The 26,936-nt window shown below is 56.2% G+C and overlaps 1 protein-coding gene across 7 annotated transcripts; it reads left to right on the forward strand.

Annotated features, from left to right (window-relative positions):
- Positions 1-17: 17 nt before the first annotated feature.
- LOC138824301 (pecanex-like protein 3) lies at positions 18-26,767 on the forward strand. Of its 7 annotated transcripts, none has more exons than XM_070018088.1 (35): positions 18-1,726; positions 2,080-2,267; positions 2,480-2,579; positions 2,692-2,731; positions 2,833-2,928; positions 3,164-4,294; positions 4,732-4,855; positions 4,938-5,116; positions 5,554-5,644; positions 6,041-6,176; positions 8,672-8,832; positions 10,182-10,335; positions 10,842-10,874; positions 11,068-11,239; positions 11,351-11,461; positions 11,757-11,848; positions 12,004-12,113; positions 12,306-12,411; positions 12,524-12,616; positions 12,712-12,862; positions 14,720-14,864; positions 15,174-15,351; positions 16,856-16,964; positions 17,093-17,222; positions 17,994-18,052; positions 18,147-18,362; positions 19,156-19,409; positions 23,716-23,946; positions 24,125-24,228; positions 24,621-24,768; positions 24,873-25,103; positions 25,189-25,463; positions 25,543-25,676; positions 25,760-26,043; positions 26,119-26,767. In XM_070018088.1, the coding sequence occupies exons 1-35, from the start codon at positions 1,574-1,576 to the stop codon at positions 26,311-26,313; spliced, it is 6,114 nt and encodes a 2,037-aa protein (XP_069874189.1). In that variant the 5' UTR covers positions 18-1,573; the 3' UTR covers positions 26,314-26,767. The 7 variants fall into 7 exon arrangements, with proteins under 7 accessions (XP_069874189.1, XP_069874192.1, XP_069874193.1 ...); XM_070018091.1 differs by having other exon boundaries at positions 8,690-8,832; XM_070018092.1 differs by having other exon boundaries at positions 8,711-8,832.
- The last annotated feature ends 169 nt before the right edge of the window (positions 26,768-26,936 follow it).

The following is a 26,936-nucleotide window of genomic DNA, read 5'->3' on the forward strand; positions in this document are numbered from 1 at the left end:
TCTTGCAGGAAACAGCATCAGATGACGCGGGCGGCTTGCACCGCTCCCCTCCCGGAGGCTCCGGACGGCCGGGCCCGGGAGTTCCCGGGAAGGCGGGCCCGGAGAGGCGGAAAACCTGCAAGGCTAGCTCCGGCCCCCCGCCACAGCCGTCTCGGTGCGCCGCGGCCCAGCGTGGAAGTGGGTCTCTGCAAAGACGGGCCATCCCTGCCGCAGCAGCGAAACGGACCCGGGAGGGTGGCGAAGTCGAAGGTGGTTTTTGGCTACGAAGTTGCAGGGACTGTGTGATCCACTGTCCCTGGGCTTCGAATGGGGACCAGAAGCTCTGTTTTTGCACAGCTACTGGGACGGGATGGGGGTGGGGAAGACTGGAGGACCGACGGAACCGACGATTGCTCAAGTTCTAGGGACAGGCCCAAGGCTCTCCTCTTCCCCTCACCTGGGAGATAATCCGCTTCTTCGAGTCTCTTCCCCAGTGGGAGGAAATCTGACACTGCGGTGCAGAACTTTGTTCAGAATGGGATTCAGAATTAGTGGTGTAGCCCTACCGGTTGCTGGAAAGGATTGACTTCCCCGCCCCCAATTGCTTTGACCTGTCACTTTAAGAAAGACGAGGCTATCCTAGCCTACTATTCGACTACTACTGCCTGTTCTAGAGGGTCGCTCGCTACTCGTCAGGTCTGGGTTTAATCCGGAAATAGAGGTGGCTCGGAGTTGGAGCAAAGACTGTGACGTCGAAGGTCTACCCCACGCCCCTGTCTTTCCCCCGCCTCCTGTGATTCATTGGAGAAGCTTTGCGTCAATTACTCCGTTGCTACCCAAAGGCTAGTCCCCTATCCTCCGGGTTCCGCCCCGTGGCCTCCCTCAGGTTGGCCAGGTCTACGTGTGCGCATGCGCCCGAGCCCTTCCAAGTTCTGACTCTTTTGGCCCGACTGCGCACGCCTAAAGGAGACTTCTGCGTCTAGTCGCCCCCGCCACCTCTCTGCGCTTGCGCACTCTTACTGTCGGGTTTTCCTTTTCCGGGTCCTAACTAGGGCTATCGGGCGCATGCGCCACTGCAGGCTGGCGGCTGGCGGCTTCTTCCGGCCTTCCTTTTAGGCCGGCACCGGCAGAAGCGGGGCGAACGCCGTGCCCCTAGCGAGTGACCTGCGACCCCGGAAGTGGACCTCAGGGTCCTAGGGCTTTCCCAGGTCCGGAGAGAAAGGAGCCGTCGCCTGCACTCCGAGAGCACCCACTCCACGCCCACCTCTGGATGTTGCCGACGAGTGCCCGGCCCGTGCCCTGCGCCTGCCTACTGGCTTGGCCCCTCCGAGCGGTTCGGAGCCACGGGTGGGGGCCAAGACCCCGCCCCTGATGCCGCCCCACCCCTGTGCCGGAGCCTCGCACCTCTGACTGTCCCGACCGGCCCCGCCCCCTGCCTGCACCCTCGCCCCGCCGATCCCCTCCCCCGCGGGGGGAGACCATGGCGTGAGCTCGAGGCCGGGCCCCGGGGCCCTCGGGCACCAAGCGGGGCATGGGCCGGGGGCCGCCCCCATGAGGGTCCCGGGAGAAGGACGCGCGCAGCAGCGGCGGGGCCATGGGGTCTCAGGTGTTGCAGATCCTGCGCCAGGGGGTGTGGGCCTCGCTCACTGGCGGTTGGTTCTTCGATCCGCATCAAAGCACCTTCTCCAACTGCTTCCACCTTTATGTCTGGATCTTCCTACTCACCTTTCCCTTCTTGCTGTACATGGTGAGACGCTACTGTAATTCATGCTTGGAAAGGGAGGGCAGGATGTCAGGAAGGGCCGGCAGCCTGGCAGGAATTGGGAGCACATCTTGGCTGCTGGGACACGGAGAGAGATGAATCGCTGTAGAATTAGGCTGTGTGTAGAAAGGACGCCATAGTCCCACTTTCCTGGGTCGGGTGACCTTGAGCCCCTCATGTCATTTCTCTTCCCGGTTAAGCAGAAGACAGAGCCCCCTCTCACAGTCTTTGTACCAGTTACATGTGAGTTTGTGAATCATAGTGAGGACAGTGGTGGCAGGTGAACCCCCAGACATCTGGGCTGTGTAAGAAGGGACCTTACTTATTGCACCTTCCAGGTCTTACCCCCCAGCTTGGTGGTGGCTGGTGTGTACTGCCTGGTGGTGGCAGTCATCTTCACTACCATCAAGACGGTCAACTATCGGCTGCATGCCATGTTCGACCAGGGCGAAATTGTGGAGAAGCGCAACTCTACCATGGGAGAACAGGAGGAGGAGCCTGCCCAGGGGGACAGCAGTCTGCCCAGGTGGGTGGGGCACTGGCTGGATTGGGGAATCACAGCTTTTGTTGGTGTCTGGTCCTGAGCATTGGAGGATGGCACGGGCCAAGGGCTCCTTGGTTCCAAGGGAATGTGCACACTTGCCCTGGGATTGGAAGGGATCCTGGGAGAGGAGGGAGTGGTGTGGGTAGTTAGTAGTCATCAAGACAGGAGAAAGTTGTTTCTCCTTCCACTGCCAGGGACCCTGGTGTAGAGATGACAGTGTTTCGGAAAGTGAGTTCCACACCCCCAGTACGCTGCAGTTCCCAGCATTCTGTGTTCGGCTTCAACCAAGTCTCGGTGAGTGGTCCCATACTGTGGCTATTCCCACTGTTCTCCTGGGAATCAGTCCCAGTTGAGGCAGGGAGCCTAAGTGTGATTCTTGTCCTTTCTGCTCCTTTGTGTCCCTCAGGAATTGCTGCCTCGAATGGAGGACTCTGGGCCCCTCAGAGGTAGGTGGCTGCCACTCAGGGCTAGGGTGTGGTGGCGTTGAGGGGGATGGGGTGAGACTACCCTAGGGTCCTACTGATAACCTGTTGTGCCATGGTTGCAGACATCAAGGAGCTGGTACGAGAGCAGGGCAGCAACAATGTGATCGTGACCTCTGCCGATCGAGAGATGCTGAAGCTCAGTTCCCAAGAGAAACTGAGTGAGTGGGCATAATAGAATAGCGCCTGAGTGGAAGGCTACCTTTCCTGTCTTTGCATCACCCCAACTTTGGCTCCATCCTGAGGCTCCTTTCCTACTGTTGGACAGGACCTCCTCAGTGTTCCTGCCCTGACCGTGCTCAGGGGAAGCAGAGGTTGTGCAAAATCCCCCGCCACCAGGTTCCCATGCAAAATGCTGTTGTCTCATTTTTTTTTTGTCTTCCTTTTTTCTGGCAGTTGGCGATCTTCCCCAGACACCCCCAGGGGTTATCCCAGACCCCTCTTTCCCCAGCACAGACTCTTCAGAGCGTTCTCCCCTGGCTGGAGATGGAGCTCCCTGGGGTGGGAGCAGTGTGGTGGATACACCCATGAGCCCTTTACTGAAGGGGAGCCTAAGCCAGGAGCTGAGCAAGAGCTTCCTGACTCTGACCCGGCCTGACCGGGCCCTAGTAAGGACCAGCAGCCGAAGGGAACATCGCCGGGGCGCTGGAGGTTACCAGCCCCTGGACCGGCGGGGCTCCAGTGAGCCCATGCCCCAGAAAGCCGGCTCCTCAGATTCATGCTTCAGTGGCACAGACAGGGAGACACTGAGCAGCTTCAAGAGTGAGAAGACCAACTCAACCCACCTGGATAGCCCCCCTGGCGGACAAGCTCCTGAGGGCAGTGACACAGACCCCCCCTCGGAGGCTGAGCTGCCTGCTTCACCAGATGCTGGGGTACCCTCCGATGATACCCTGCGGTCCTTTGACACGGTCATCGGAGCAGGGACACCCCCAGGTCCAACTGAACCACTCATGGTTGTACGACCCAAGGACTTGGCCCTGCTTCGGCCTAGCAAACGGCGGCCACCTGTGCGAAGACATTCCCCACCCAGCCGTGCCCCTAGACGCCCCCTGCTCGAGGGTGCAGGCTTCTTTGAGGATGAAGACACCAGCGAGGGCAGTGAGCTGAGCCCAGCCTCTAGTCTGCGATCGCAGCGCCGCTACAGTACCGATGACAGCTCTTCTTCGACTTCTTGCTACTCCCCTGAGAGCTCCCGGGGTGCAGCAGGGGGGCCTCGGAAGCGCCGGGCTCCTCACGGGGCTGAGGAAGGCACTGCTGTCCCCCCTAAGCGTCCCTATGGGACCCAGCGGACGCCCAGTACTGCCAGTGCCAAAACGCATGCGCGCGTGCTGAGCATGGACGCGGCAGGGGGGGATGTCCTAAGGGCTCCCCTGGCAGGCTCCAAGGCCGAGCTGGAGGCCCAGGCAGGAGTGGAGCTGGTTACCGGTGAGCCTGCTGTGGTGCCTGCTGAGCCCCGTAGGGGACCTGCTGCTAACCAGCCCGGCTGGAGGGGGGAGCTGCAGGAGGAAGGTGCTGTGGGGGGAGGTGAGTGCTGGCCCCGGGGTGGGAGTGGGGGGGGGCGTGGGTTTGGGCAGGGTGTGGGCTGGAGCAGACCTGCTCAGGAGGCCCATGGGCGTGAACTTGACGATTGATGTGTGGGCCACCCTTCTTGGGTCAGCAGGGCCCAGCTGCCTGGCTCCAGGTCCCGTGGTTAGCACCTAAGCCTCTGCTTCCCGAGGACTCTCATCGTCCACGCTCATCTTCCGGGCCACCAGTGGGGCAGGGCAGATCAGTGTCATCCTTATTTCCAAATGAGGAAACCGAGGCACGAGTGGCTATAGATGACCTGGCTGGGCCCCAAGCCAGAATGTTGCTGCACTAGGTCTGACCTTTAGCTCCATGCTGGAGCACGTGCCCCCACTCCATCCCCCAGCTCTGTTCAAGGCTCTGTCACTTACGCTTTGGGGCCTCTCTCTGGTCAGCAGCTGAGGAGACGGGCAAGCGAGACCACTCAAGTAACGTGAGGCGGACACAGGCCATCCGGAGACGTCATAATGCAGGCAGTAACCCCACCCCGCCGGCCTCTGTCATGGGCTCGCCACCCAGGTGAGCATCTGCCACCTGGGCTGTAGGGCAGAGGGAGCAGCTGGCTTCCCCTGGTGCTAACCCATAGCCGGCCCCTCCCCAGCAGCCTGCAGGAGGCTCAGCGGGGCAGAGCTGCCTCCCACTCCCGGGCACTGACACTGCCATCCGCCTTGCACTTCGCCTCTTCACTGCTGCTCACCCGGGCTGGCGCCAATGTGCATGAGGCCTGCACCTTTGACGACACCTCGGAGGGGGCCGTGCACTATTTCTACGATGAGAGCGGTGAGCCCTTTCCTAATCTGCCCAGGAGCTCCTCCTTCGCCACGCGGGCAGCTCGCCCAGCACCTGCACTGCTGGTCCTTCACTCCTCCCTTGGGTCTCTGGCAAGCGCCTCAGCCATGCTGCTGGCACCATGTTGCAGCATCTCCGAGGCATGGGTGCACTCCTCTCTGCTCAGCTGATGAGGAAACCGAGGCACAGGCTGAGCAAGTGGTAGAACTGAGAGCCAGATCCAGGGTGGGCTGACTGCAGGACCCAGGCTCTTGGCCTTCAGTCCCAGCAGAGGCTGGTCCAACCCTTGGTCCCCAGAGGCTGTGCCGCCACGACAGGCGACACCTCACAGGGTTCCTCCTCATTCGTTGGCTTTGATGCTCACGTAGGTCGGGCTGTGGCGCTCCTGTCCCTGACACGCCTCCTCGTCTCCCATACCTCTGTCCCAGGTGTGCGGCGTTCCTACACCTTTGGCCTGGCTGGAGGTGGCTACGAGAACCCTGTGGGGCAGCAGGGGGAGCAGGCAGCCAATGGAGCCTGGTGAGTCTTTGGGTAGGTCTGCATAAGCCCGTGCCTGGCAGGCTGAGTTTCTAGGAAGCACCCTGAGCTTGGAGTTCTCTTTTCCTTTGTTGGTGTGCGGCACTAGCAGCTCAGACCTAGCAGGGGAGGTTGGGGGCCTGCAAAGTGCAGATCTCTAGTGCGCCCCAGGCTCCAAGCAGGAGGCTTCCAGGAAGCTGAGGTTTGGCATCCCAGAGAGGAGGCCCAGCCTCAGCTTTTGAGCCAGAGCCTGCCTTCCTCCTCCTGACCCCAGCATCCTGTCCCTTTGGCCCCCAGTCACGAGACAGGCAGCCTCACCTGCCTGGCCTTGGTCTCTGCCCCACCCAGGCCCATGCCCTGCCCATGGCCTTGCCCCTCTCATGGCTGCTGTACCCACAGGGACCGCCACTCACATTCCTCTAGTTTCCACTCGGCTGATGTCCCTGAGGCTACAGGAGGTCTGAACCTGCTACAGCCCAGGCCAGTGGTTCTGCAGGGCATGCAGGTGCGCCGGGTGCCCCTGGAGATTCCAGAGGTGAGGAGAAGCTGTGAAGGGCTGAGCCAGGGGGAAGGGGTCGGGGAGTAAGAATGTGAGCAGGTCACTGAGTTTAACCTAGGTGTCAGAAGGGACAGGTCACCTGAGGGAGTGCTCTTGGGTTCCACTGTCCATCCCAGACTTTGACGGCCAGCAGAGGGTGCACAGCCCTTGGAGCTGAATGGTTCAGGAAGGCATAGGTTGACTTTTTGTTTATGCTGGTGGTAGTGTGTGAACTCAGGGCCTCTTGTTTTTGCTCATCTTGTTTGCTTTTGGCTGGCACTCTACCACTTGAACCATTCCTCTACTTTTGTATCTTCACCTATCTTATTTTTTGTGCTGGCATTGGGGCTTGAAGTCAAGGCCTGGGCACTGTCTCTTTTTTGCTCAAAGCTAGTGCTCTGCCACTTGGGCCACTCCTCTACTTCTAGCTTTTTGCTGGTTATTTGGAGGTAAGAGTTTCATGTTCTTTCCTACCCAGGCTAGCTTCAAACTAGGTCTCAGTCCCCTGGGTAGTTAGGATTACAGACTGTTCGCTTGTATTAATGTGTGTGTCTGGAGTATTTCCTGATCTTGGAGCGACCTACAGTTAAAAAGGATGATGGGTACAGATACCTGAGGAAGAGGCTGCCCAATGTGCCAGATTGTGGCAGCAATGTGCACTGTGTTCTGCACTTCACAAGTATGATTGCTTGGGTGTTATTTATTAACACTCTTTATTTTAGTCTACTTGCTGTTAGTGTGCCTTTTCATTCCTAAGGAGAACCCCATTTGGACAATAATTGACGCAGTCCATCAATTATTAGCAAGCAATAAGAGTGCATAAAAATAATTGGACCTTGCTGAGCACCAGTGGCTCATGTCTGTAATCCTAGCTACTAGGAGGCTGAGATTTGAGAATTGCAGTTCAAAGCCAGCCCAGGCAGCAAAGTCTGTGAGACTCTTCAGTTAATTCCCAAAAAGCTGGAAGTGGGGATGTGGTCTTGAGTCAAAAAACAAAACTCAGTGCCCAGGCCCTAAATTCAAGCTCCAAGACTGTATCAACAATAGTAAAATAAAAAGTTGGTTTTTACCTGTAAGCCTAGCTACTCTGTAGTGAGAGGCAGGAGGCCTCTTAGGAGTTCAGAGGCCAGCCTGTGCAGCACCCTGAAACCTTGTCTCAAGTAAAACACAACCAGAAAACTCCCAACGTGATCTCAGAACTTACAGAGAGTAATCATAAGAAGTATACTCATGTATCTGACATGCAAGGCCACGGATAGACTAAAATTCTAGAAGCTTTGCTGGACCCTTTCCTGATTGAGTAAAGGATGGATGGAGGTAACACTGGGATTTTAATTCAGGACATCACACTTGGGAGGCTTAAACTATGGACTCAGTCCTTTTTTTGCTTTCCTTATATTTTATATAGGATTTTTTTAATCCCTTGGTTGTGGGGCCTTAACTCTGGTCCTGGGTGCTGTCCCTTAGCTCTTCAGCTCAAGGCTAGTGTTCTACCATTTGAGCCACAGTGCCACTTCCAGCTTTTTCTGCTTATGTGGTGCTGAGGAATTGAACCGAGGGCCTCATACATGCAAGGCAAGCATCTACCACTGAGCCACCTTGCCTCCTGCTTATGTCTCCTACACAGCTAAGAGCAGAGGCCTATGCCATCACTGCCAAACTTATCTGTTGAAACAAGTGAGGTCTTGCTAACTTTTTGCTCGGACCTGCCTTGACCCTTGATTCTCCTCATTTCTGCCTCCTGAATAACTGGGGACAAAGACAGGAGCCACTGTACCTGGCTTTTATTTGCTTTTTTTTTTGGACAGTACTGGGGCTTGAACTTGGCCTTGAGCTCTGGTTTTTCTTGCTCAGGGCTAGCACTCTACCACTTGAGCTTTGTCTCCAGTCTGGCCTTTTTACTGGTTATTAGAAGTGGAGTCTCATAGACTTTTTCTGCCTGGGCTGACTTCAAACCATGATCCTCTAGTTCTCGGCCTCTTGAGTAGCTAGACTGTAAGTGTGAGCCACACTGGTGCTTGGCTCCTGGTCATCCTGCGGCAGGGGCATTGCGTCTCAGATTGCTCAACACTAGTCCCACAGCTGTGCCCCAGGAATACTTATTGAACAAAGAGTGAAAGTAGTTTGGGACCCAGAGCACCAGCATCGGCGCTCAGGCCTGTCTTCAGGGCCAGGCACCTACTCCACAGTGCAGTGGTCACAGTGTCAGCAGTGGCTCCGTGATGGAGCAAATAGCATGTGGGCAAGTTCCTGAAATCCACTCTGCCTGCGTGGGGAAGATGGACACAGAAGTCTGTGACTCTGCCATTGGGCTCTGTCCTGGGAACCTGGAGCAGGCCCTGGTGATAGAGGGTCAGGGTGGGCCGCAGGCCCCTAGCAATGGGAACGTCAAGTTTGAAGGAAGTGGTCATCCAGTCCTGTGTGCTGGGGGAAAGGGTGGCGATAGGCCTCGGGGGTGGCAGGGCTGATGGCCGCGGCTGTGGGGACTGCAGTTTGACCTGCTGGACCAGGACTCCCTGCACGAATCCCAGGAGCAGACCCTGATGGAGGAGGCGCCGCCCCGTGCCCAGCACAGCTACAAGTACTGGCTTTTTCCTGGCCGCTGGACCTCTGTGCGCTACGAGCGGCTCGCCCTGCTGGCCCTGCTGGACCGGTGAGTGCACACCTGCCTTGGTCTCTGCCAGAAAGTCCCAGGGCCTTCCAGACTCAACCTGTTGAGTCTAAGAAACTGACTCACCTGCTGGCTAGAGTCTACTATGGGTTTCTTCTCTTTTTATTTTATATTTTTGGGAAGAAGGGGCAGTATTGTGGTTTGAACTCAGAGCCTTATGTTTGCTTGCTAGGTGGGTCTAATCACTGAGCCATACCTCCAGCCCTTTTTGCTTTAGGTTATTTTCCAATTAGGGTCTTGAGTTTTTTTCTGGGGCCAGCCTCAGACCACAGTCTTCCTACCTATGCCTCTCCTGTAGTTGTGATTACAGACATGCACCACTGCTACCAGCCCCTACACGGGGGAGTGAGGGTTCCCACCAGGCTCCTCTGAGGAGGACAAAGAAGTGGCAGAGTAGGGGTGTGTCATAACCCCTCTCCCAAAGCCGTGCTCAAAAACACATGATCCCTATACTCTTTTTTTCTTTTATCTTTTGGCCAGTCCTGGGGCCTGAACTCTGAGCCTGGGTGCTGTCCCCCAGATCTTCAGCTCAAGGCTAATGCTCTACCACTTGAGCCACAGCACCACTTCCGGCTTTTTCTGCTTATGTGGTGCTGAGGAATGGAACCCAGTGCATGCAAGGCAAGCACTCTTACCACTAAGCCACCTTCTTTTTGTTGTTGTTGTTGGTGGTGGTCATAGGGCTTGAACTCAAGGCCTGAGCTCTGTTTCTGAGCTCTTTTGCTGAAGGCTAGTGTTCTACCACTTTGAGCCACAGATCCATTTCCAGTTTTTTGGGGTTAATTGGAGGTAAGAGTCTCATGGACTTTCTTGCCTGAGCTGGCTTTGAACTGTGATCCTCAGATCTCAGCCTCCTGAGTAGCTAGGATTACAGGCATGAGTCACCAGTGGCTGGCTTTATTTTCTTTTTTGGGTTTGATTTGATTGAAAATTTAATGCTATATCCTGTAAACATGATCACAAACCTTTTGTAATTCACCCAGTTCTCCGAGGAGAAATAGAGGCCCAGTCAGTCAGACATAGGAGCCAGATGACATTTGTTGCCTGCTGGTTTGGACTGGTTGTTTTCCTAGCGTTGTGACTGGGTGCTGCTGGAGCCCTGCCTAGGGCCTGCCTGATGCTGTGTACACTGTGGCCCTGTGTCCACGTGAGCTGGATATGGGCAAGTCCTAGGGCTGGTGGCACTCAAGCCCTCACTTCTAGAGGGGCAAAGATTAGAACCCATGGTAGTGAGGGATGGCTTTGTAGAGCAGGTACGACCTGACTTCTACCCCTACCCCCAGAGGTGACCTTTTAGGAAAGGCTGTTCCCTGACTCTCCTGTCTCCACAGGACACGGGGGGTGATGGAGAACATCTTCGGCATCGGGCTAAGCAGCCTGGTTGCCTTTCTGGGCTACCTGCTGCTGCTCAAGGGCTTCTTCACCGACATCTGGGTCTTCCAGTTCTGTCTGGTCATCGCCTCCTGCCAGTACTCCTTGCTCAAGGTCAGGCCGGTCTCCCGTGTCTCCTTACCGTCAGCTTTCCCAGGCCTTCCCCTTCCCACTTCTCCAGGTCTGAAGGGTGGGAGCTAGGGAGGAAATCAAATAATTAAGGTCACTGTAGCCAGCCACCTATCTGACAAGCGAGAACATGGAGGCTCAAGACACTTCCTGGGTTAGACACTGGTGGCTCACGCCTGTAATCCTAGCAACTCAGGAGGGTAAGATCTGTAGATTGTGGTTCAAAGCCATCCCAGACAAGAAAGTCTGTGAGACTCTTATCTCCAGAAAACCAGAAGTGGAACTGTGACTTAAATGGTAGAGTGCTAGCCTTGAAGTGAAGATCTGAGGGACAGCACCCAGGCCCAGAGTTCAGGCCTCAGGACTAACAAAAACAAAACAAAACTTCACAGTCCTTGTCTTGATCACTGCCCAGTAGTAGAGCAGGTCCTGGAGTCTTGCCCTTCTGTAGATACGGACCCTCACTGCTATCACATCCTTATCTTTTCTAGAGTGTGCAGCCCGATGCAGCCTCACCCATGCACGTGAGTACCTGTGGAGCAGGGCTTCCAGCCAAAAGGTCCTGGGAGAAGATGGAGGGGGAGGGACAGAGCTCCCATAGCACCCTGCTCCCACTCTTTAGCTAGGCCCCACAGCCAGGCCTGGGGCCTTGCCTGTGTGCATGTGCCTGTGGGGGTTAGTAGAAAAACCCAGCTTCCTATTGTCATAATTCCCCAGGGCCACAACTGGGTGATTGCCTACAGCCGGCCTGTCTACTTCTGCATCTGCTGTTTGCTCATCTGGCTGCTAGACGCCCTGGGCTCAGCTCAGCCCTTCCCACCCGTCTCCCTTTATGGCCTCACACTTTTCTCTGCCTCCTTCTTCTTCTGTGCCCGAGATGTGGCCACTGGTGAGTCTGCGCAGGCCAAAGATGGAGGTGAGGGAAAAGCCCTGGAGGGCAGGTCCAGGGCAGGCCAGCGTGCTAACCAGTGTTCCCTTTCCCTTTTCCCCTCCTGGCCAGTGTTCACCTTGTGCTTCCCATTCGTCTTCCTCCTGGGCCTCCTGCCTCAGGTCAACACCTGCCTCATGTATCTGCTGGAGCAGATAGATATGCACGGCTTTGGGGGCACAGGTATGATTCCCATAGATGGCTCGGGTCTGCAGGCAGAATGGACCCAGTAGGGTCTACACATGGTGTTGATGGCCCCAGCCTTGCTGAGCCTCTATGGCATTGCCATGAACACGGGGGCCTGTTCCCTCTTCTCCTCTCCCTTCCCTGGGCAAGTGGTTTCAGAATGCTATAGGCCCTGGGCTAAGGGTGGTACACCAAGAAGCCAGCCCCTGGTGGTTGAAGGGCAATGGGTCGGGTGAGAGAGAGATGCCAGCAGGTTAGAGCTGGGCTTTACCTTCTCCTTCCTTCAACACAGCTGCCACCAGCCCGCTCACTGCAGTCTTCAGCCTTGCCCGAAGCCTGCTGGCTGCCGCCCTGCTCTACGGCTTCTGCCTTGGCGCCATCAAGGTAGGGGTGGCCCGTGGCTGGCGGGCCTGCTGAGGCATACTGGGGTTAGGGGACAGGGCTGTGAGATGAGCTCAGCAGTGGCTTCTCACACCGGTGCGCCCCTGTCCCCAGTGCTTCGCCCTGCCTCCCCTGAGCAGCATGGGTTCTCTCCCCAGACTCCATGGCCAGAGCAGCACGTCCCTGTCCTCTTCTCCGTCTTCTGTGGCCTCCTGGTGGCGCTGTCCTACCACCTGAGCCGGCAGAGCAGTGACCCCACCGTGCTCTGGTGGGTGCTGCATGTGCCTATCCGTGTGCACACATGTGTGTGCTCCGTGGGTGTGGGTGTGTATCTGTGCATGACGGGGGTGGGGAGTTGGTGCATGCACCTGTGACGGATCTATCGTTGATTGATGGATCAGACTGTTGGAGGAAGGGGTGTCCACCTTAGTCTTGGCCCCTGAGTCTTTCTCCTCCCCAGGTCTCTGGTTCGGAGCAAGATCTTTCCTGAACTAGAGGAGCGGAGCCTGGAGACAGCCCGGTCCGAGCCCCCAGACCCACTGCCAGAGAAGATGCGCCAGTCGGTGGTGAGGGGGTGGAGCTGGTGCAGGGGTGGAGGTGGTGGGCAGGAGTAGTATACCCAGGTGGGGTGTGCCAGCTCAGAGGGGCCCAGCCGAGCTGTCTTTTCTGGTCCTACAGCGAGAGGTCCTGCACTCTGACCTGGTGATGTGCGTGGTGATTGCTGTCCTCACTTTCGCCATCAGCGCCAGCACCGTCTTCATCGCCCTGAAGGTTTGTGTGGCACAGGCCTCCCCCTGTAGTCTTGGCTGTTGGACTGCAAGGTGGCTGAGCCCTGGGCTGACGTCTGGCGTCTCTCTCTCTTGCAGTCAGTGCTGGGTTTCGTGTTGTACGCCCTGGCTGGAGCGGTGGGCTTCTTCACGCATTACCTGCTGCCGCAGCTCCGCAAACAGCTGCCCTGGTTCTGCCTGTCGCAGCCCGTGCTGAAGCCGCTGGAGTACAGCCAGTATGAAGTGCGCGGTGAGTGCTACCCGTGAGGCTGCCTGCCACCTCCCGGCCCCTATGCTCAGCCTGGCCGTACGTTCAGGAGCACGATCTGGTGACAGTTGTGGTCCTCTCAACTCAGGGTGCCAAGAGACAGCAAGACAGCAAGCAGGTGTTGCCTATGCTGCACACCACTGCTCTGCTCTTCCCTCTGCCTTGATTCAGCCCCTGCTGTGTTGTTGTCCTGCCAAAGTGGAGGTGGGAAAAGAGGAATTTCAGAGCCCCAAAGTAATCTCTCGTCCTGAATTGCAAATGCAACTAGTGGACTAAGACTGGGCTGTGTAATGGTTCGAATGATCTCCAGCTTATATCTAAACACCTTCATTTGTGATATGAAGATCACACTCCTTAGTGAGATTGTTTGAAGGTACAGGAGGTTTGAACTTAGGACCTTGCTCTTGCTAGGCAAGTGACCTACTGGTTGTGACTTTTTGTTAGTCAGTTGGAGATAAGTCTCAAGGATTTGTCTACCTAGCTGGCTTCAAACTGTGATGCTTAGATTCCAGCCTTCTGAAGTCAGTGGTGTCTGACCTACCTTTGTTCATTTTTTTTGGGGGGGGGGTCCAGTCGTGGGGCCTGAACTCTGGGCCTGGGCGCTGTCCCTCAGCTCTTCAGCTCAAGGCTAGCGCTCTACCACTTGAGCCACAGCACCACTTCTAGCTTTTTTCTTTTTGCTTATGTGGTGCTGAGGAATCGAACCCAGGGCCTCATGCATGCAAGGCAAGCGCTCTACCACTGAGCCACCTTCCCAGCCCCCTTTGTTCATTTTTTTTTTTTTTTTTTGTCGGTCATGGGGCTTGAACTCCAGGCCTGGGCGCCGTCCCTCAGCTCTTCAGCTCAAGGCGAGCGCTCTACCACTTGAGCTACAGCGCCACTTCCGGTTTTCTGGTGGTTTATTGGAGATAGGAGTCTCATGGTCTCTCCTGCCCGGGCTGGCTTTGAACCGCGATCCTCAGATCTCAGCCTCCTGAGTAGCTAGGATTACAGGCATGAGCCATCAGCGCCCGGCTCCCTTTGTTCATTTTTAAGTAGAGTCTTTTTTCTTTTTTCTTTTGTCACTCATGGGGCTTGAACTCTGGGCCTGGGCTCTGTCCCTAAGTTCTTCAGCTCAAGGATAGCACTCTACCACTTGAGCCACAGTACCACTTCTGGTCTTCTGGTGGTTAATTCGTATAAGAGTCTCACTGACTTTCCTTGCCCGAGCTGGCTTTGAACCATGATCCTTAGATCTCAGCTGAGTAGCAAGGATTACAGGTGTGAGCCAGCGGCTCCCAGCTTTGAGTAGAGTCTTGAGTTTATGCTGGCTTCAACTATGCTGGCTTCCTATTTATGCTTGCCACAGCGCCACTTCCGGTTTTTTTCTTTTTTGCTTATGTGGTGCTGAGGAATCGAATCCAGGGCCTCATGCATGCGAGGCAAGCGCTCTACCACTGAGCCACCTTCCCAGCCCTGCCACTGTCATTCTTAAGCAATAGGAGATCTTACCCCTCAGAAGGGCCTTGCAGCTCAGGGTCACTCCATACCTGGCCCCTTCAACGTGCTGTACATGACCTTGACGATCTTCAGTTGGCATCTGAGGGTTTCATGGGGGCTTTGTTTCTGCAGGTGGCAAAACAGAGCAAAGTACCTGCCTGAAGCCCATACCTAGCTCAGTGACACATGGAACACTTGTCCTATTCCAAGCTGCCAGGGATCAAGCCCTTCTCATTTGCTAGAGTCTCTAGAGACCCAGGACAGTCCAAGCCTTGGTTTGCTCTCTCTTCCAGGTCCTCTCTGGGCCCCAGGGAAGTGGAAGGCCAGGTGAGGACCGACAGTCCCGCTTTCTCACTGCAGGTGCTGCCCAGGTGATGTGGTTTGAGAAGCTGTATGCCATCCTTCAGTGTGTGGAGAAGTACCTCATCTACCCTGCTGTGGTGCTCAACGCTCTCACAGTGGATGCCCACACCGTCGTCAGCCAGCCGGACAAGTTCTGCCTCTAGTGAGAACTGTGTTATCTCCCTCTCTCCCATTCAATTCCCAGTTGGGAAAACTGAGGCCCAGAAAGACAATGAGTGGTACCCAGCAACCAAAGTAGATCCTAGCTTTGATCACTATCCATTCGAGCAGGTCTTCCTTTGCCCTTCCAGATGGACTGAGCCTAGGCAGTACTAGCCCCAAAGAACTGGCTAGTCCAGCAGAGAACTGAAACCTGGGGTTTGGTCAGGTCAGGTTGGCAAGAACTGGGCTATTTGTATCCATTGCTCCCTGTGTCCTGCCCATCTCTGAACTGCCTGCTCTTTTCCCCCAGCTGCCGGGCACTGCTGATGACAGTGGCGGGGCTGAAGCTGCTGCGCTCAGCCTTCTGTTGCCCACCCCAGCAGTACCTGACCTTGGCTTTCACCGTCCTGCTCTTCCACTTCGACTACCCGCGTCTCTCCCAGGGCTTTCTGCTGGACTACTTCCTCATGTCCCTGCTTTGCAGCAAGGTGAGTCGCTGGCTACAGCCTCAAGTCCAGGCTGACCAATCAGAACAGAGCAGAACTCTGCTGCCTGGTGGGAGAGGACAACCCAAGATCTATGGCCCTGCCACCCGCCACTCATTAGCCTTGCTGTGGGCCTTACAGCAGCTCCTGGAGAAAGGCGTTCCTCCACCCTCTCCTTGCAGAGAGGAAGCTAAGGCTTAACAAGGGAGTAATTGCTCAGGTTGTGCAGAGACTTAGTGTTCAGCCTGAATCTGACCCCAGCTCTGTCTGGCCCCACAACTACCTTCCTCAGAAACAGGTAGCATTGTTAGGACACAGGCTTGTCCTCTGGAAGTCTCAGCGCTGTGCCCTCTGCCAGTCCTAGAGACCAGTTCAAAGCTGAGTTCCAGAAGCCCTAGGGACTGGGGATGGATGCTCTGTCAGGCTGTGGAATTCCCCACCCAGGGCCTGGGATGGGGGTGGGGGTCACTAAGCAAAGTACTCTTTCTATTTTTTGGGGGGTGGGGGGAGTCCTAGGCCTTGAATTCAGAGCTTGGGCACTGTCACTCAGCTTCTTTTGCTCAAGGCTAGCACTCTACCACTTGAGCCACAGCACCACTTCCAGCTTTTTCTGTGTATGCGGTACTGAGGAATCGAACCCATGCCTTCATGCATGCTAGGCAAGCACTCTACCACTCAGCCACCTTCCCAGCCTAAAAGAAGGTGATCTCTTTTTTTGGTACTGGTGATTGAACCCAGGACATTGCACTTGCTTTACCACTGAGCTACATCCCAGCCCTTACAAAGTACCATTTCTTACACCCAACTGAAGGCTTGCTATGGAGACTGGGACCTTGCACAGTCCCAAGTCTTTTTCTCACTCACTTGAGCATTTGATTCTTGCTTGCTGGCCTGGCCCAGGTTGGTGAGCCTTCAGACTGTGTACCCATCAGGCCAGGGCCTGTGGCTATGTCTTGACTTTCAGAACTGCAGTCCAGGCCCAGCCTTACCACCTCGCTTGGCTGCGTGACCTGATCAAGTCTTTTTTTTTTTTTTTTGTCCGGTCATGGGGCCTGAACTTTGGGCCTGGGCGCTGTCCCTCAGCTCTTCAGCTCAAGGCTAGTGCTCTACCACTTGAGCCATAGCACCACTTCCAGCTTTTTTCTTTTTGCTGATGTGGTGCTGAGGAATTGAACCCAGGGCCTCATGCATGCAAGGCAAGCGCTCTACCACTGAGCCACCTTCCCAGCCCCATCATTTACCTTTTCTATTTCTCTAAACCTCAGCTTTCCGAACTGTGAAATGAGGGCAGCCATAGTTCTTAGGCCCATCCTAGGAATTAAATGCTCTTTTAGAGCTTAGTCAGTTGTTTGTTGCATTGGCTGCCTCAAATCAAACCCAGAGAAAAAGGGCCTGGGGCCTGGGCAGCCACTGGACAATGAGGCATGGTATCTTCAGGGTGGGGCAGACCCCACCACCATGACTGACCCTGTATGTTTTCTATTGCCAACTCTTCTGACCCTGCCAGCTATGGGACCTGCTGTACAAGCTGCGTTTTGTGCTGACCTACATCGCACCCTGGCAGATCACCTGGGGTTCAGCCTTCCATGCCTTTGCCCAGCCCTTTGCTGTACCACGTACCCAGCTGCTGCACTCTTGTGGGTTGGGTGTGGGGGAAAGGCTACTGCCTGGGGCTGTGGGAGGAGTGGAGGTGAGGGGGGAAGGAAGGTCCCGTGTACCTGCTGCCTCCTTGACTTGTACCCAGACTCAGCCATGCTGTTTGTCCAGGCCCTGTTGTCAGGGCTGTTCTCCACCCCGCTCAACCCCCTCCTGGGCAGCGCTGTCTTCATCATGTCCTATGCGAGGCCTCTCAAGTTCTGGGAGCGTGACTACAAGTGAGTCTCACTGGGGACAGGTGGGTGCTGTGCAGGGCAGGAAGGGAGGACCTTGGATCCCAGGCCAGATGATGCCCAGGAAGGGGCTCTGTGTACCAATACCAAGGGTATGAGTGCCTGGCTGCAATGAAGTCAAATGAGGGCAAAACCTGTGCCAGGGGCTGGAAGGTGGCTCAGTGGTAGAGTGCTTGCCTCGCATGCATGAGGCCCTGGGTTCGATTCCTCAGCACCACATAAGCAGAAAAAGCTAGAAGTGCCACTGTGGCTCAAGTGGTAGAGCGCTAGCCTTGAGCTGAAGAGCTGAGGGACAGCACCCAGGACGAGTTCAGGCTCTACAACTGACCCAAAAAAACAAAAAACCTGGGGCTGGGAAGGTGGCTCAGTGGTAGAGTGCTTGCCTTGCATGTGTGAGGCCCTGGGTTTGATTCCTCAGCACCACATAAGCAGAAAAAGCTGGAAGTGGTGCTGTGGCTCAAGTGGTAGAGTGCTAGCCTTGAGCTGAAGAGCTGAGGGACAGCGCCCAGGCTCAGAGTTCAGGCACCATGACTGGCAAAAACAAAAACAAAAACCTGTTCCAGTCCAAGGCCTCAGGGAGGCAGGCAGGCAGGCATGGTAAGAGCCTGGCCTCTACATCCTAGCTGTGTGATCCAGGCGAGCAGAGCTGCCCTGGGGCGGTCATGGATGACACCTGTTCCCATCTCAGAGAGGACATGCTTATAGGCAGGCAGAACCTGTCACCCTCTGCTGATACATGTTGTTCTCTCTAAACAGCACTAAACGTGTGGATCACTCCAACACCCGCCTGGTGACACAGCTGGACAGGAATCCCGGTGTGTACCCAACCATCCTGGGGCTAAAGGGACAGAGCCTCCCCTGGAGGGATCCTGTCAGCCACTTTGCCTATGTCTCTGTTCTGGGTCCTAGGCGCTGATGACAACAACCTCAACTCCATCTTCTATGAGCACTTAACACGCTCGCTGCAGCACACGCTGTGTGGAGACCTGGTGCTGGGCCGCTGGGGCAACTATGGCCCCGGTGACTGCTTCGTCCTGGCCTCCGACTACCTCAATGCGCTGGTGCACCTCATCGAGGTTGGCAATGGCCTGGTTACCTTCCAGCTGCGTGGCCTTGAGTTCCGGGGTGAGCTGCAGGGCCAAGCCTAGAGGGGCGGGGCACTGTGTCTGGGAGTGTGTGGGGCCCAGTTTCCAGATCAGCTCACCCTGGCTGACCTTATGACCAACGGCAAGACAGTCTTTCTCACTGTTTCTTTTCCAATTTCAGTCTATGCAGTAGCTTGACCTCTGCTGGCCATCCCCGCTCTGGGTGCTGCCTTTGAGTCCTTAGTGACCCCACGGATGGCTGTGTTGAAAGCTGGGGCCTAGAACTTAGGGTACTCAGCAAACCAGGGATGGTACACAGCCCTGGATTAGTGAGCTAGCTCCTTGCTTTCAGTAATGTGTTTATGCTGGATGCCAGCTTCAGAGGAAGCTACAGGGAGGGAAGGGGCTCTGACTTTGAGTGAATCACTTTTCTTTTTTTGGTCAATCATGGGACTTAACCTCTGGGCCTGGGCACTGTCCCTCAGCTCTTCAGCTCAAGGCTACCACTTGAGCCACAGCGCCACTTCCAGTTTTCTGGTGGTTTATTGGAGATAAGAGTCTCATGGCCTTTCCTGCCCGGGCTGGCTTTGAACTGCAATCCTCATATCTCAGCCTCCTGAGTCGCTAAGATTACAGGCGTGAGCCACCAGCACCCGGCTGAATGAGTTACTTTAACTGAAGGAGAAGGGGTCACTTGGTAGTCCACTAATTCAATGACCTTTACAGCATTCAAGGATGGTGACTACAGGTCTTAAGCACCTTGGTAAGCACTTGCTGAGGGGGAGGCAGAGAATGTCATAGTGGCCCCTGATTGGGCATGCCTTCCTCCACAGGCACGTACTGCCAGCAGCGTGAGGTGGAGGCCATCACCGAAGGCGTGGAGGAGGATGAAGGCTGCTGCTGCTGTGAGCCCGGCCACCTGCCCAGGGTCCTGTCCTTCAATGCCGCCTTTGGGCAGCGCTGGCTGGCCTGGGAGGTGACAGCCAGCAAGTATGTGCTAGAGGGGTACAGCATTAGCGATAACAACGCCGCCTCCATGCTGCAGGTCTTCGACCTCCGCAAGATTCTCATCACCTACTACGTCAAGGTATGCTGGGCAGGCCCATAGCTGGGCAGCAGGAGCCCTCTGGTGAAGACTCAAGGCATCCCAAGTGCTATCTGTCTTCTGCAATGTCAGGAGCCTGTTTTTGCTCAAGGGGAGGAAGGGTCTCAGGAATTTAAGCACTCTCCACCCTTGGGCCACCACCAGGCAGCATGAACAGAGACCTCGGGGGCTCTGAGAACTCAAACTAGGGAGCGATCCATCAACCCCTCCAGAAGGCCTGCCTTGGGCAGTAAATGTAGGGAACAGGTGGGCAGTAGATGCACAGATCTCCCAGGTCACTGCCCCAGGGCAGTCCCAAAGAGCACCAGCCTTACTCGTGCTCCACCCAGCACAGTGAGCAGTCTGCCTACCCAGGGCTGGTCTGTGTGCCAGGCACCTTTCCCCAGCTGAATAGACCTTGCCACACCTACCAGGAGGGGCTCCATGTCCTTGCATGGAATTTGGATCACCAAGGCCAGGTGATTGGCTGAAGCCCCAGAATTAGGAGGACATGGCGGCACTAGGCTGTGAACACAGGCCTGCCCTATCAGCAGCTGTGTTCGTTTCCTCAGCCTGGGGACTCACAGCTGGACCCAGGCATCTTTGAGACCTGTTGGGGTAGAGTGAGGCCAAGTTTTGGGTATCAAAGAAAGTGAAGATTAGTGAGGATATGGGTTCTCACCAGCCTAGAATGCCACTTCCTTGCTCTGCCCCAGTTTACCCCTTAAGTGAAGACCTCGAAGGTCTGATGGAGCAGGAATGATGGGACTTTGTGGGGCTCAGAATGAACACTAGGAGACTATGTGGTCCCTCCAGGCCCCACATGCTCTCTTAGGCTCTATCTTGGGACTCTGTGAGGTCCGAAGGGATGATCTTTGGGGGCTCAGTTGAGTCCATCTGAAGTTCTCTCTGGGTTAGCTACATATAGCCCCACCTGTCCTCCCGCCCCAGCCCCCAGGGACATCTCATCCCTGTCACATGCTTAATACACCGAGAACCTGTAACTTCTGTCATTCCTTCTGTTCTTCCACCTGCTCCCAGAAAGAGTTTACAAGGCTCTGTCTGCTTCTCATTTTTACTGCTTAGGTCACTGTCCAGAGAGACGTTCCAACCCCAGCTCATGCAAGGACCAGTGTCCTGTCCACCTTTCTTTCTGTCCCATCTCAAGAGCAGTGCCTTTGCCCTGCTCACCTCACTGCCTCCTGCAAGTCCCACCCAAAGCCACACATAGCCTTCTGACCACTGGAAGCAGGCACTAGGCAGGTTGACATTTACTCTCCCATGGGAAGTGACTTGCCACAGACCCCGGGTAGAATTGGGCTGGGGCTGGGTGCTGGTGGCTCACACATGTAATCCTAGATACTCGAGGCTGATATGTGAAGATCGTGGTTCAAAGCCAGCCGGGGCAGGAAAGTCCGAGACTTTTTTTTCTCCAATTAACTACACCAAAAAGTTGGAACTGTAGCTGTGGCTCAAATGGTAGAGTGCCAACTTTGCATGAAATAGCTAAGGCACAGTGCCCAGGCCCTGAGTTCGAGCCCTAGTAGGAGTACACAACTGTGCGCGCGCGCACACGCACGCACGCACACACAGTGGAGCTGGGCAGAGGTTCCATATGAAGGGGTGGTCTGGATGGATAAGTCAGGCTGGCAGTGGGGGTCCTGACCCATTAGCAGTGCTGGCCACGCCTTCCTGTGGGCCAGACTGGGCCCACTGTGCAGCTTGACCAAGCCCCAGCTTGTCCTGGAGCTTGAACTCAGGCCTGAGCTCCATCCCTGAGCCTCTCTGTGCTCAAGGGTAGCCTCTACCACTTGAGCCACACCACTTTCAGCTTTTTCTGTGTATGTGGTACTAAGAAATCAAACCCAGGACTCCATGCATGCTAGGCAAGCACTCTAGCACTAAGCCACACTGCCAGCCCTTTCTTTGCAGCTTTGACTACACTTTGGTACCTTATGCCATCACCCACAGCTTGACCTTCCTGTGGGAACCATTGAGCATAGTGGGTGAGAGGTGAGGTTCAGCCTTTGTGGCCACAGAGCCGTCGGCCCTGGAGTCATCTGCAGACAAGCCCCCACTTCGTGCCCTTGGCTTTCCAGGCCAGCCATGTTTATGATCGTATTGCATCCTCTAGTGACCCGCAGGGGAGATGGAGCCAGTGTGATGGGCCTGTTACATCGGGGGAAACAGCCCACAGACGTGCTCCTGCAGGAAGATAATCATGGTCCTAATGCCCATATGTGTTCCTCAGAATGAATCCTGGTAGCCTCTTTGACAACCCCCAGGGGCACTGGGAGGCACTGTTAGTCATCTCGGACCCTAGTCTTCATATTCCCCTGATGGTCATTCTGGGGGAGTCACAGAAATCCATGGTAGTAGCTGGGCACCAGTGGTTCACACCTGTAATCCTAGCTCTTCAGGAGGCTGAGATCTGAGGATTGTGGTTCAAAGCCAGCCCAGACAGGAAAGTCCATAAGACTTTTTTTTTTTTTTTTTTTTTTTTGTCGTGGGGCTTGAATTCTGGGCCTAGGCACTGTCCCTCATCCCCCAGCTCTTCAGCTCAAGGCTAGTGCTCTACCACTTGAGCCACAGTGCCACCTCTGGCTTTTTCTGCTTATGTGGTACTAAGGAATTGAACCCAGGCCTCATGCATAAAAGGCAAGCACTCCATCACTGAGTCACCTTCCCAGCCCCCCCCCCTTTTTTTTTTGGTTGGTTGAGTGCTTGAATTCTGGGCCTGGGCACTGTCCCTCAGCTCTTCAACTCAAGGATAAGAGTCTCATGGACTTTGCTGCCCAGCCTGGCTTTGAACCATGATCCTAGATCTCAGCTTCCTGAGTAGCTAGGATTACAAGCGTGAGCTACCGGTACCCAGCTTGTAAGACTCTTATCTCTAATTAACCACCAGAAAACTAGAAGTGGCACTGTGGCTCAAGTGGTAGAGCACTAGCCTTGAGCTGAAGAGCTGAGGGACAGCACCCAGGCCCAGAGTTCAAGCCCCACAACCAACCAAAAAAAGAAAAGAAAAGAAAGAAAAAAATCCATGGTAATGGCTGGAGGTAGCCATTCACAAACATGCCAGAGCAACGCCTCTGCCCCCAAAGCGTTCATTTTCTGTGTGCCCAGATCATAGAGATGGTGTGTAGGACTAAAGATGTTGTCTAGGCAGAAACACCAGTCTGTAGCCTGAAGCTGCCCTAAAGCCATGTTGCGTCCATGAATCCAGTAAGATTCTTCCCTCTTAAAGCAGCCTCGCCCTCCACCTGCCTCTGACTGGCCATTTGGGTGCCATGCCAGGAAGGAAGTTACCAATGAAGTCTCCATTAACTCCATGTTGTCCCAGAAAGCAGGGAGCCCGGGCTTTTCCCAGGAAGTATCTTGGCTATTTTGGTCTCCTCATCCTCCCACAGCCACCCCTACTTCAGGATAACCTACTGCCTGAGTATCTTCTGCTCATGGACAGCTATACCACCGGTTACTCAGCCTGAGGGCCAACCCCATTGGCTCCAGCCTTTGGCAGCACATAGAATCCCCATAACCTCATTGGCTGCCAGCCCACACACTCCCCAACCCTCCCAGCTGTACTGCTGTTTCCCTTCTGAAAGCTCTTCCATGGGCTGAGCCCTTGCTTAAACTTATCAGCAGGGCTGTCTGTGGTGTGTGTTCTGGTCCTAGGGCTTAACTCAGGGCCTGGGCACTGTCCCTGAGCTTCTTTTGCTCAGGGCTAGTGCTCTGCACTTAAGCCACAGCTCCACTTCTGGCTTTTTTGGTTTTTCGTTGAAGATAAGAGTCTCACAGACTTTCCTACTCTTTCTGGCTTCAAACCATGATGCTCAGATCTCAGCCTCCCAGTTATCTAGGATTACAGGTGTGTGCCATGGGCACCCAACCCAACAAGGTCTTTTTAACCAGGGGTCAGGAACTCCCAAACTACGGCACCACATGTATGCCTCTGGCTATTTTTCTGAAGACCAGCCCGGTGACTGGTATGCTTCATCTGCCTAAGGCACCTATGAGGCAGGGCACGTAGGCTGTCTGGCCGTAGGCAGCCCTACTACTTCAGCCTGACCCTTCCAGGCCGAGATCCGGATTCCACAGAGTCTTCAACTTCCAGCTCTGTCTGCCCCATGCAGCTGTGGCGGACGGGAGCGTACTGCTCCATGTGGCTTCAGATTGCTGGGCAGAGCTGCAGAGTCTCGGAACACGCACTGGAGCTCAGGCTGGGGAGGAACTTTCTTTTTTTATCCTGTGCTTCCTCCCCCAATAAGTAGCCGGCCTGACACCTGATCATCTGCCCCTCTTCTCCCAGAGCATCATCTACTATGTCAACCGTTCCCCCAAATTGGAGGCCTGGCTGAACCACGAGGGCATCGCAGCTGCCCTGAGGCCAGTGCGGGCCCCGGGCTATGCTGACTCAGACCCCACGTTCTCGCTAAGCGTGGATGAGGACTACGACCTTCGCCTCTCTGGCCTCTCCCTGCCCTCCTTCTGTGCTGTGCACCTTGAATGGATCCAGTACTGCGCCTCCCGGCGAGGCCAGGTTAGCCTGCCACTACCCCAGGGCTTGCCCACCCTGGGCTCTGGGAATCTGGGCTTACCACTTCTCCCTCCCTGTTCCCACTTGGATATTCCCTTGGCCTGGGCCCTGGCCTCACCCCAGGTTCCCAATCCCAAGTTTGAGCTGGGCTCTGGGACTGGGGGGGTGGTTTGTGTCACAGCCAGTCGACCAGGATTGGAACTCGCCACTCGTCACCTTGTGTTTTGGCCTGTGTGTGCTGGGCCGTCGGGCCCTGGGGACAGCCTCCCACAGCATGTCTGCTAGGTGAGTGCCGACGCATATCTGGGCCTACTTTCCCCCTCCTGTCCCTCCCACAAAATGATTGGTGCTTTGTAGGGGTTTCTTTTGATGGTCCTGGGGCTTGAACTCAGGGCCTGGGCTCTGTCCCTGAGCTGCTTTTGCTCGGGGCTTCATGCATGCTAGGCAAGCACTCTGCCACTAAGCCGCATTCCCAGCCCTGATTGGTGTTTCTGAACACCCAAGTTGGGCCTTGGTGTGGAATGAGTGAGGCACGCCCCTCCCTGCCCTGTGAGGAGCATGGCCGATCCAGCCTCCTTGGCAAGATGGGGAAACTGAGGGTGAGGAAAGTTCTCTGCACGGGTCCTTCGGGACCCTGGCTCTCACCACCCATTGCTCACCTCTTCCTTCTCACGCAGCTTGGAGCCCTTCCTATATGGCCTACACGCCCTGTTCAAGGGGGATTTTCGCATCACCTCCCCACGGGACGAGTGGGTCTTTGCCGACATGGACCTGCTTCACCGAGTCGTGGCACCTGGCGTTCGCATGGCCCTCAAGCTTCACCAGGTGGGGGAGAGGCGTGCCCAGGCAATGTGGGAGGGTGGGAGATGAGGCTCCTCCCTCAGGGCAAAGGTCCTTGACCCCCCCTGACCTCCCATCCTCCCCACCAGGACCATTTCACATCCCCAGATGAATACGAGGAGCCCGCGGCCCTGTATGATGCCATTGCAGCCAATGAGGAGCGGCTGGTCATCTCCCACGAGGGGGACCCGGCCTGGCGCAGCGCCATCCTGAGCAACACGCCCTCGCTGCTGGCGCTGCGCCACGTCATGGATGACGCATCCGATGAGTACAAGATCATCATGCTCAACCGGCGCCACCTCAGCTTCCGGGTTATCAAGGTGTGCACGGCCCCTGGCCCCATCCTGCCGCCCAGGCCCCTGGCCCCATCCCGGGTGCCCTGACCCTCGCTGTGGCTGCCCACAGGTGAACAGAGAATGCGTGCGCGGCCTGTGGGCCGGGCAGCAGCAGGAGCTGGTGTTTCTGCGCAACCGTAACCCTGAGCGGGGCAGCATCCAGAACGCCAAGCAGGCGCTCCGCAACATGATCAACTCCTCCTGCGACCAGCCGCTCGGCTACCCCATCTACGTGTCACCCCTCACCACCTCGCTGGCCGGCAGCCACCCCCAGCTGCGGGCGCTGTGGGGTGGCCCCGTCAGCCTGGGAGCCATCGCCCGCTGGCTCCTGCGCAGCTGGGAGAGGTGAGCCCTGCCCAGCTACTCCGGACTGTGAAGCCTCCGCCCCTGTGTCCCCTTAACCCTCCCCACCTGTCACCCTCAGGCTGCACAAGGGCTGCGGCGCTGGCTGCAACAGTGGCGGCAATGTGGATGACTCTGATTGTGGGGGGGGCGGCGGCCTGACCTCCCTCAGCAATAATCCCCCCTTGGCGCACCCCACACCTGAGAACACAGCAGGTGAGCCGAGGAGGCCGGGTGGAGCAGGGGGTCAGGGCTGCGGGCCAGCTGAGGTCTCTGCCCTCGTAATCTGTCTCCTGCAGGCGGTGGGGAGCAGCCCCTCCCTTCAGGCCCTGGCTCGCTCAGCAGCTCCGGTGACGGGCGGCCCCCGCCTCTCCTGCAGTGGCCTCCCCCTCGGCTCTCTGGACCAGCACCCGCCTCCCCTGCTCTCACTGAGGTTCCCCGCCCCTCACGGCCCCCTGGCCCTGGGCTCCTCAGTTCCGAGGGGCCCAATGGGAAGTGGAGCCTGGGGGGTCGGAAGGGACTGGGAGGATCCGATGGGGAGCCAGCCTCAGGGAGCCCCAAAGGAGGCACCCCCAAGTCTCAGGTAAGGAGTCTCAGGGAGAATGGAGTCAGAGGACACTTGGGTCTGTCCCCTGCCAACTAGCCTTCTCCCGCTCAGGTGCCTCTGGACCTCGGCCTCAGCCCTGATGTGAGCTCCGAGGCCTCACCTCCTAGAGCAGCCCAGGACATTCCTTGTTTGGACAGCAGTGACGCCAAGAGTGGTACACCCACCGGGCTCCCGGGTGACTGGCCCGCCCCTGCCGAGGAGCGCGAGAGCCCAGCGGCGCAGCCCTTGCTGGAGCACCAGTACTGAGCGGCCCGGCGCCCACGGACCTGTCCCAGGACCCAATGACTCGGACTCCCTCTGCTGCCTCCGGCCCTCTCTGTTGGACCACAGAACTGAGTAGCTTTGGCTCCCAAGCCTGAACCCTGACCTCTGTCTGCCTCAGCCAGAGTACCGGAACTGAATGGCCCAGACCTCTGACCTTGACCTCTGATCTCTCCCTAATTCATGGCCTGGGTGCTCTAAGCTGAGGCAGTCAGCCTCCCAGCCAGGCCCCAAGAGCCAAACCCATGGGCTGGTCCCTCTTTGAGCCTGTGACCAGGACTGACTCTGCCCTGGGCCTGCACTGCCTGAAAGGCTGGTCCCTCGGCCTGACCTGGGCCCGAAATGTGGCAAGGCTGGTTTGTTTTTTCTTTCCTTTCTTTCTTTTTTTTTTTTTTCGTGCTTCAGAGACACCAAATTAATAACACTATTTTTGATTTTGGTTGGCAGTTTCTTCTTCTCTCGGGGCATGGGTGCAGGGTGGTAGAGGTGGTCAGGTTGGAGAGAAGGATGTAGGGCTGAGGTGTGAAGGTCAGCTCAAGGTGAGGATTGGATGAGATAGATCCCCTTCCCACAAGCCTGTTCCCTTCACAAGGCTTCATGTAAAGATT

The sequence above is a fragment of the Dipodomys merriami genome, unplaced genomic scaffold (genome assembly GCF_024711535.1).
Source record: "Dipodomys merriami isolate MVZ:Mamm:240054 unplaced genomic scaffold, mDipMer1.0.p SCAF_128, whole genome shotgun sequence".
Taxonomy (NCBI): Eukaryota; Metazoa; Chordata; class Mammalia; order Rodentia; family Heteromyidae; genus Dipodomys; species Dipodomys merriami.

Bases quoted from the DNA above. Each gene is read 5' to 3' on its own strand.
- LOC138824301 (XM_070018088.1), top strand. From the start codon at position 1,574: ATGGGGTCTCAGGTGTTGCAGATCCTGCGCCAGGGGGTGTGGGCCTCG. The intron at 8,833-10,181 runs GTGAGTGCACAC...CTGTCTCCACAG, and splicing joins CTGCTGGCCCTGCTGGACCG to GACACGGGGGGTGATGGAGA. The intron at 16,965-17,092 runs GTACCCAGCTGC...ACTTGTACCCAG, and splicing joins CCAGCCCTTTGCTGTACCAC to ACTCAGCCATGCTGTTTGTC.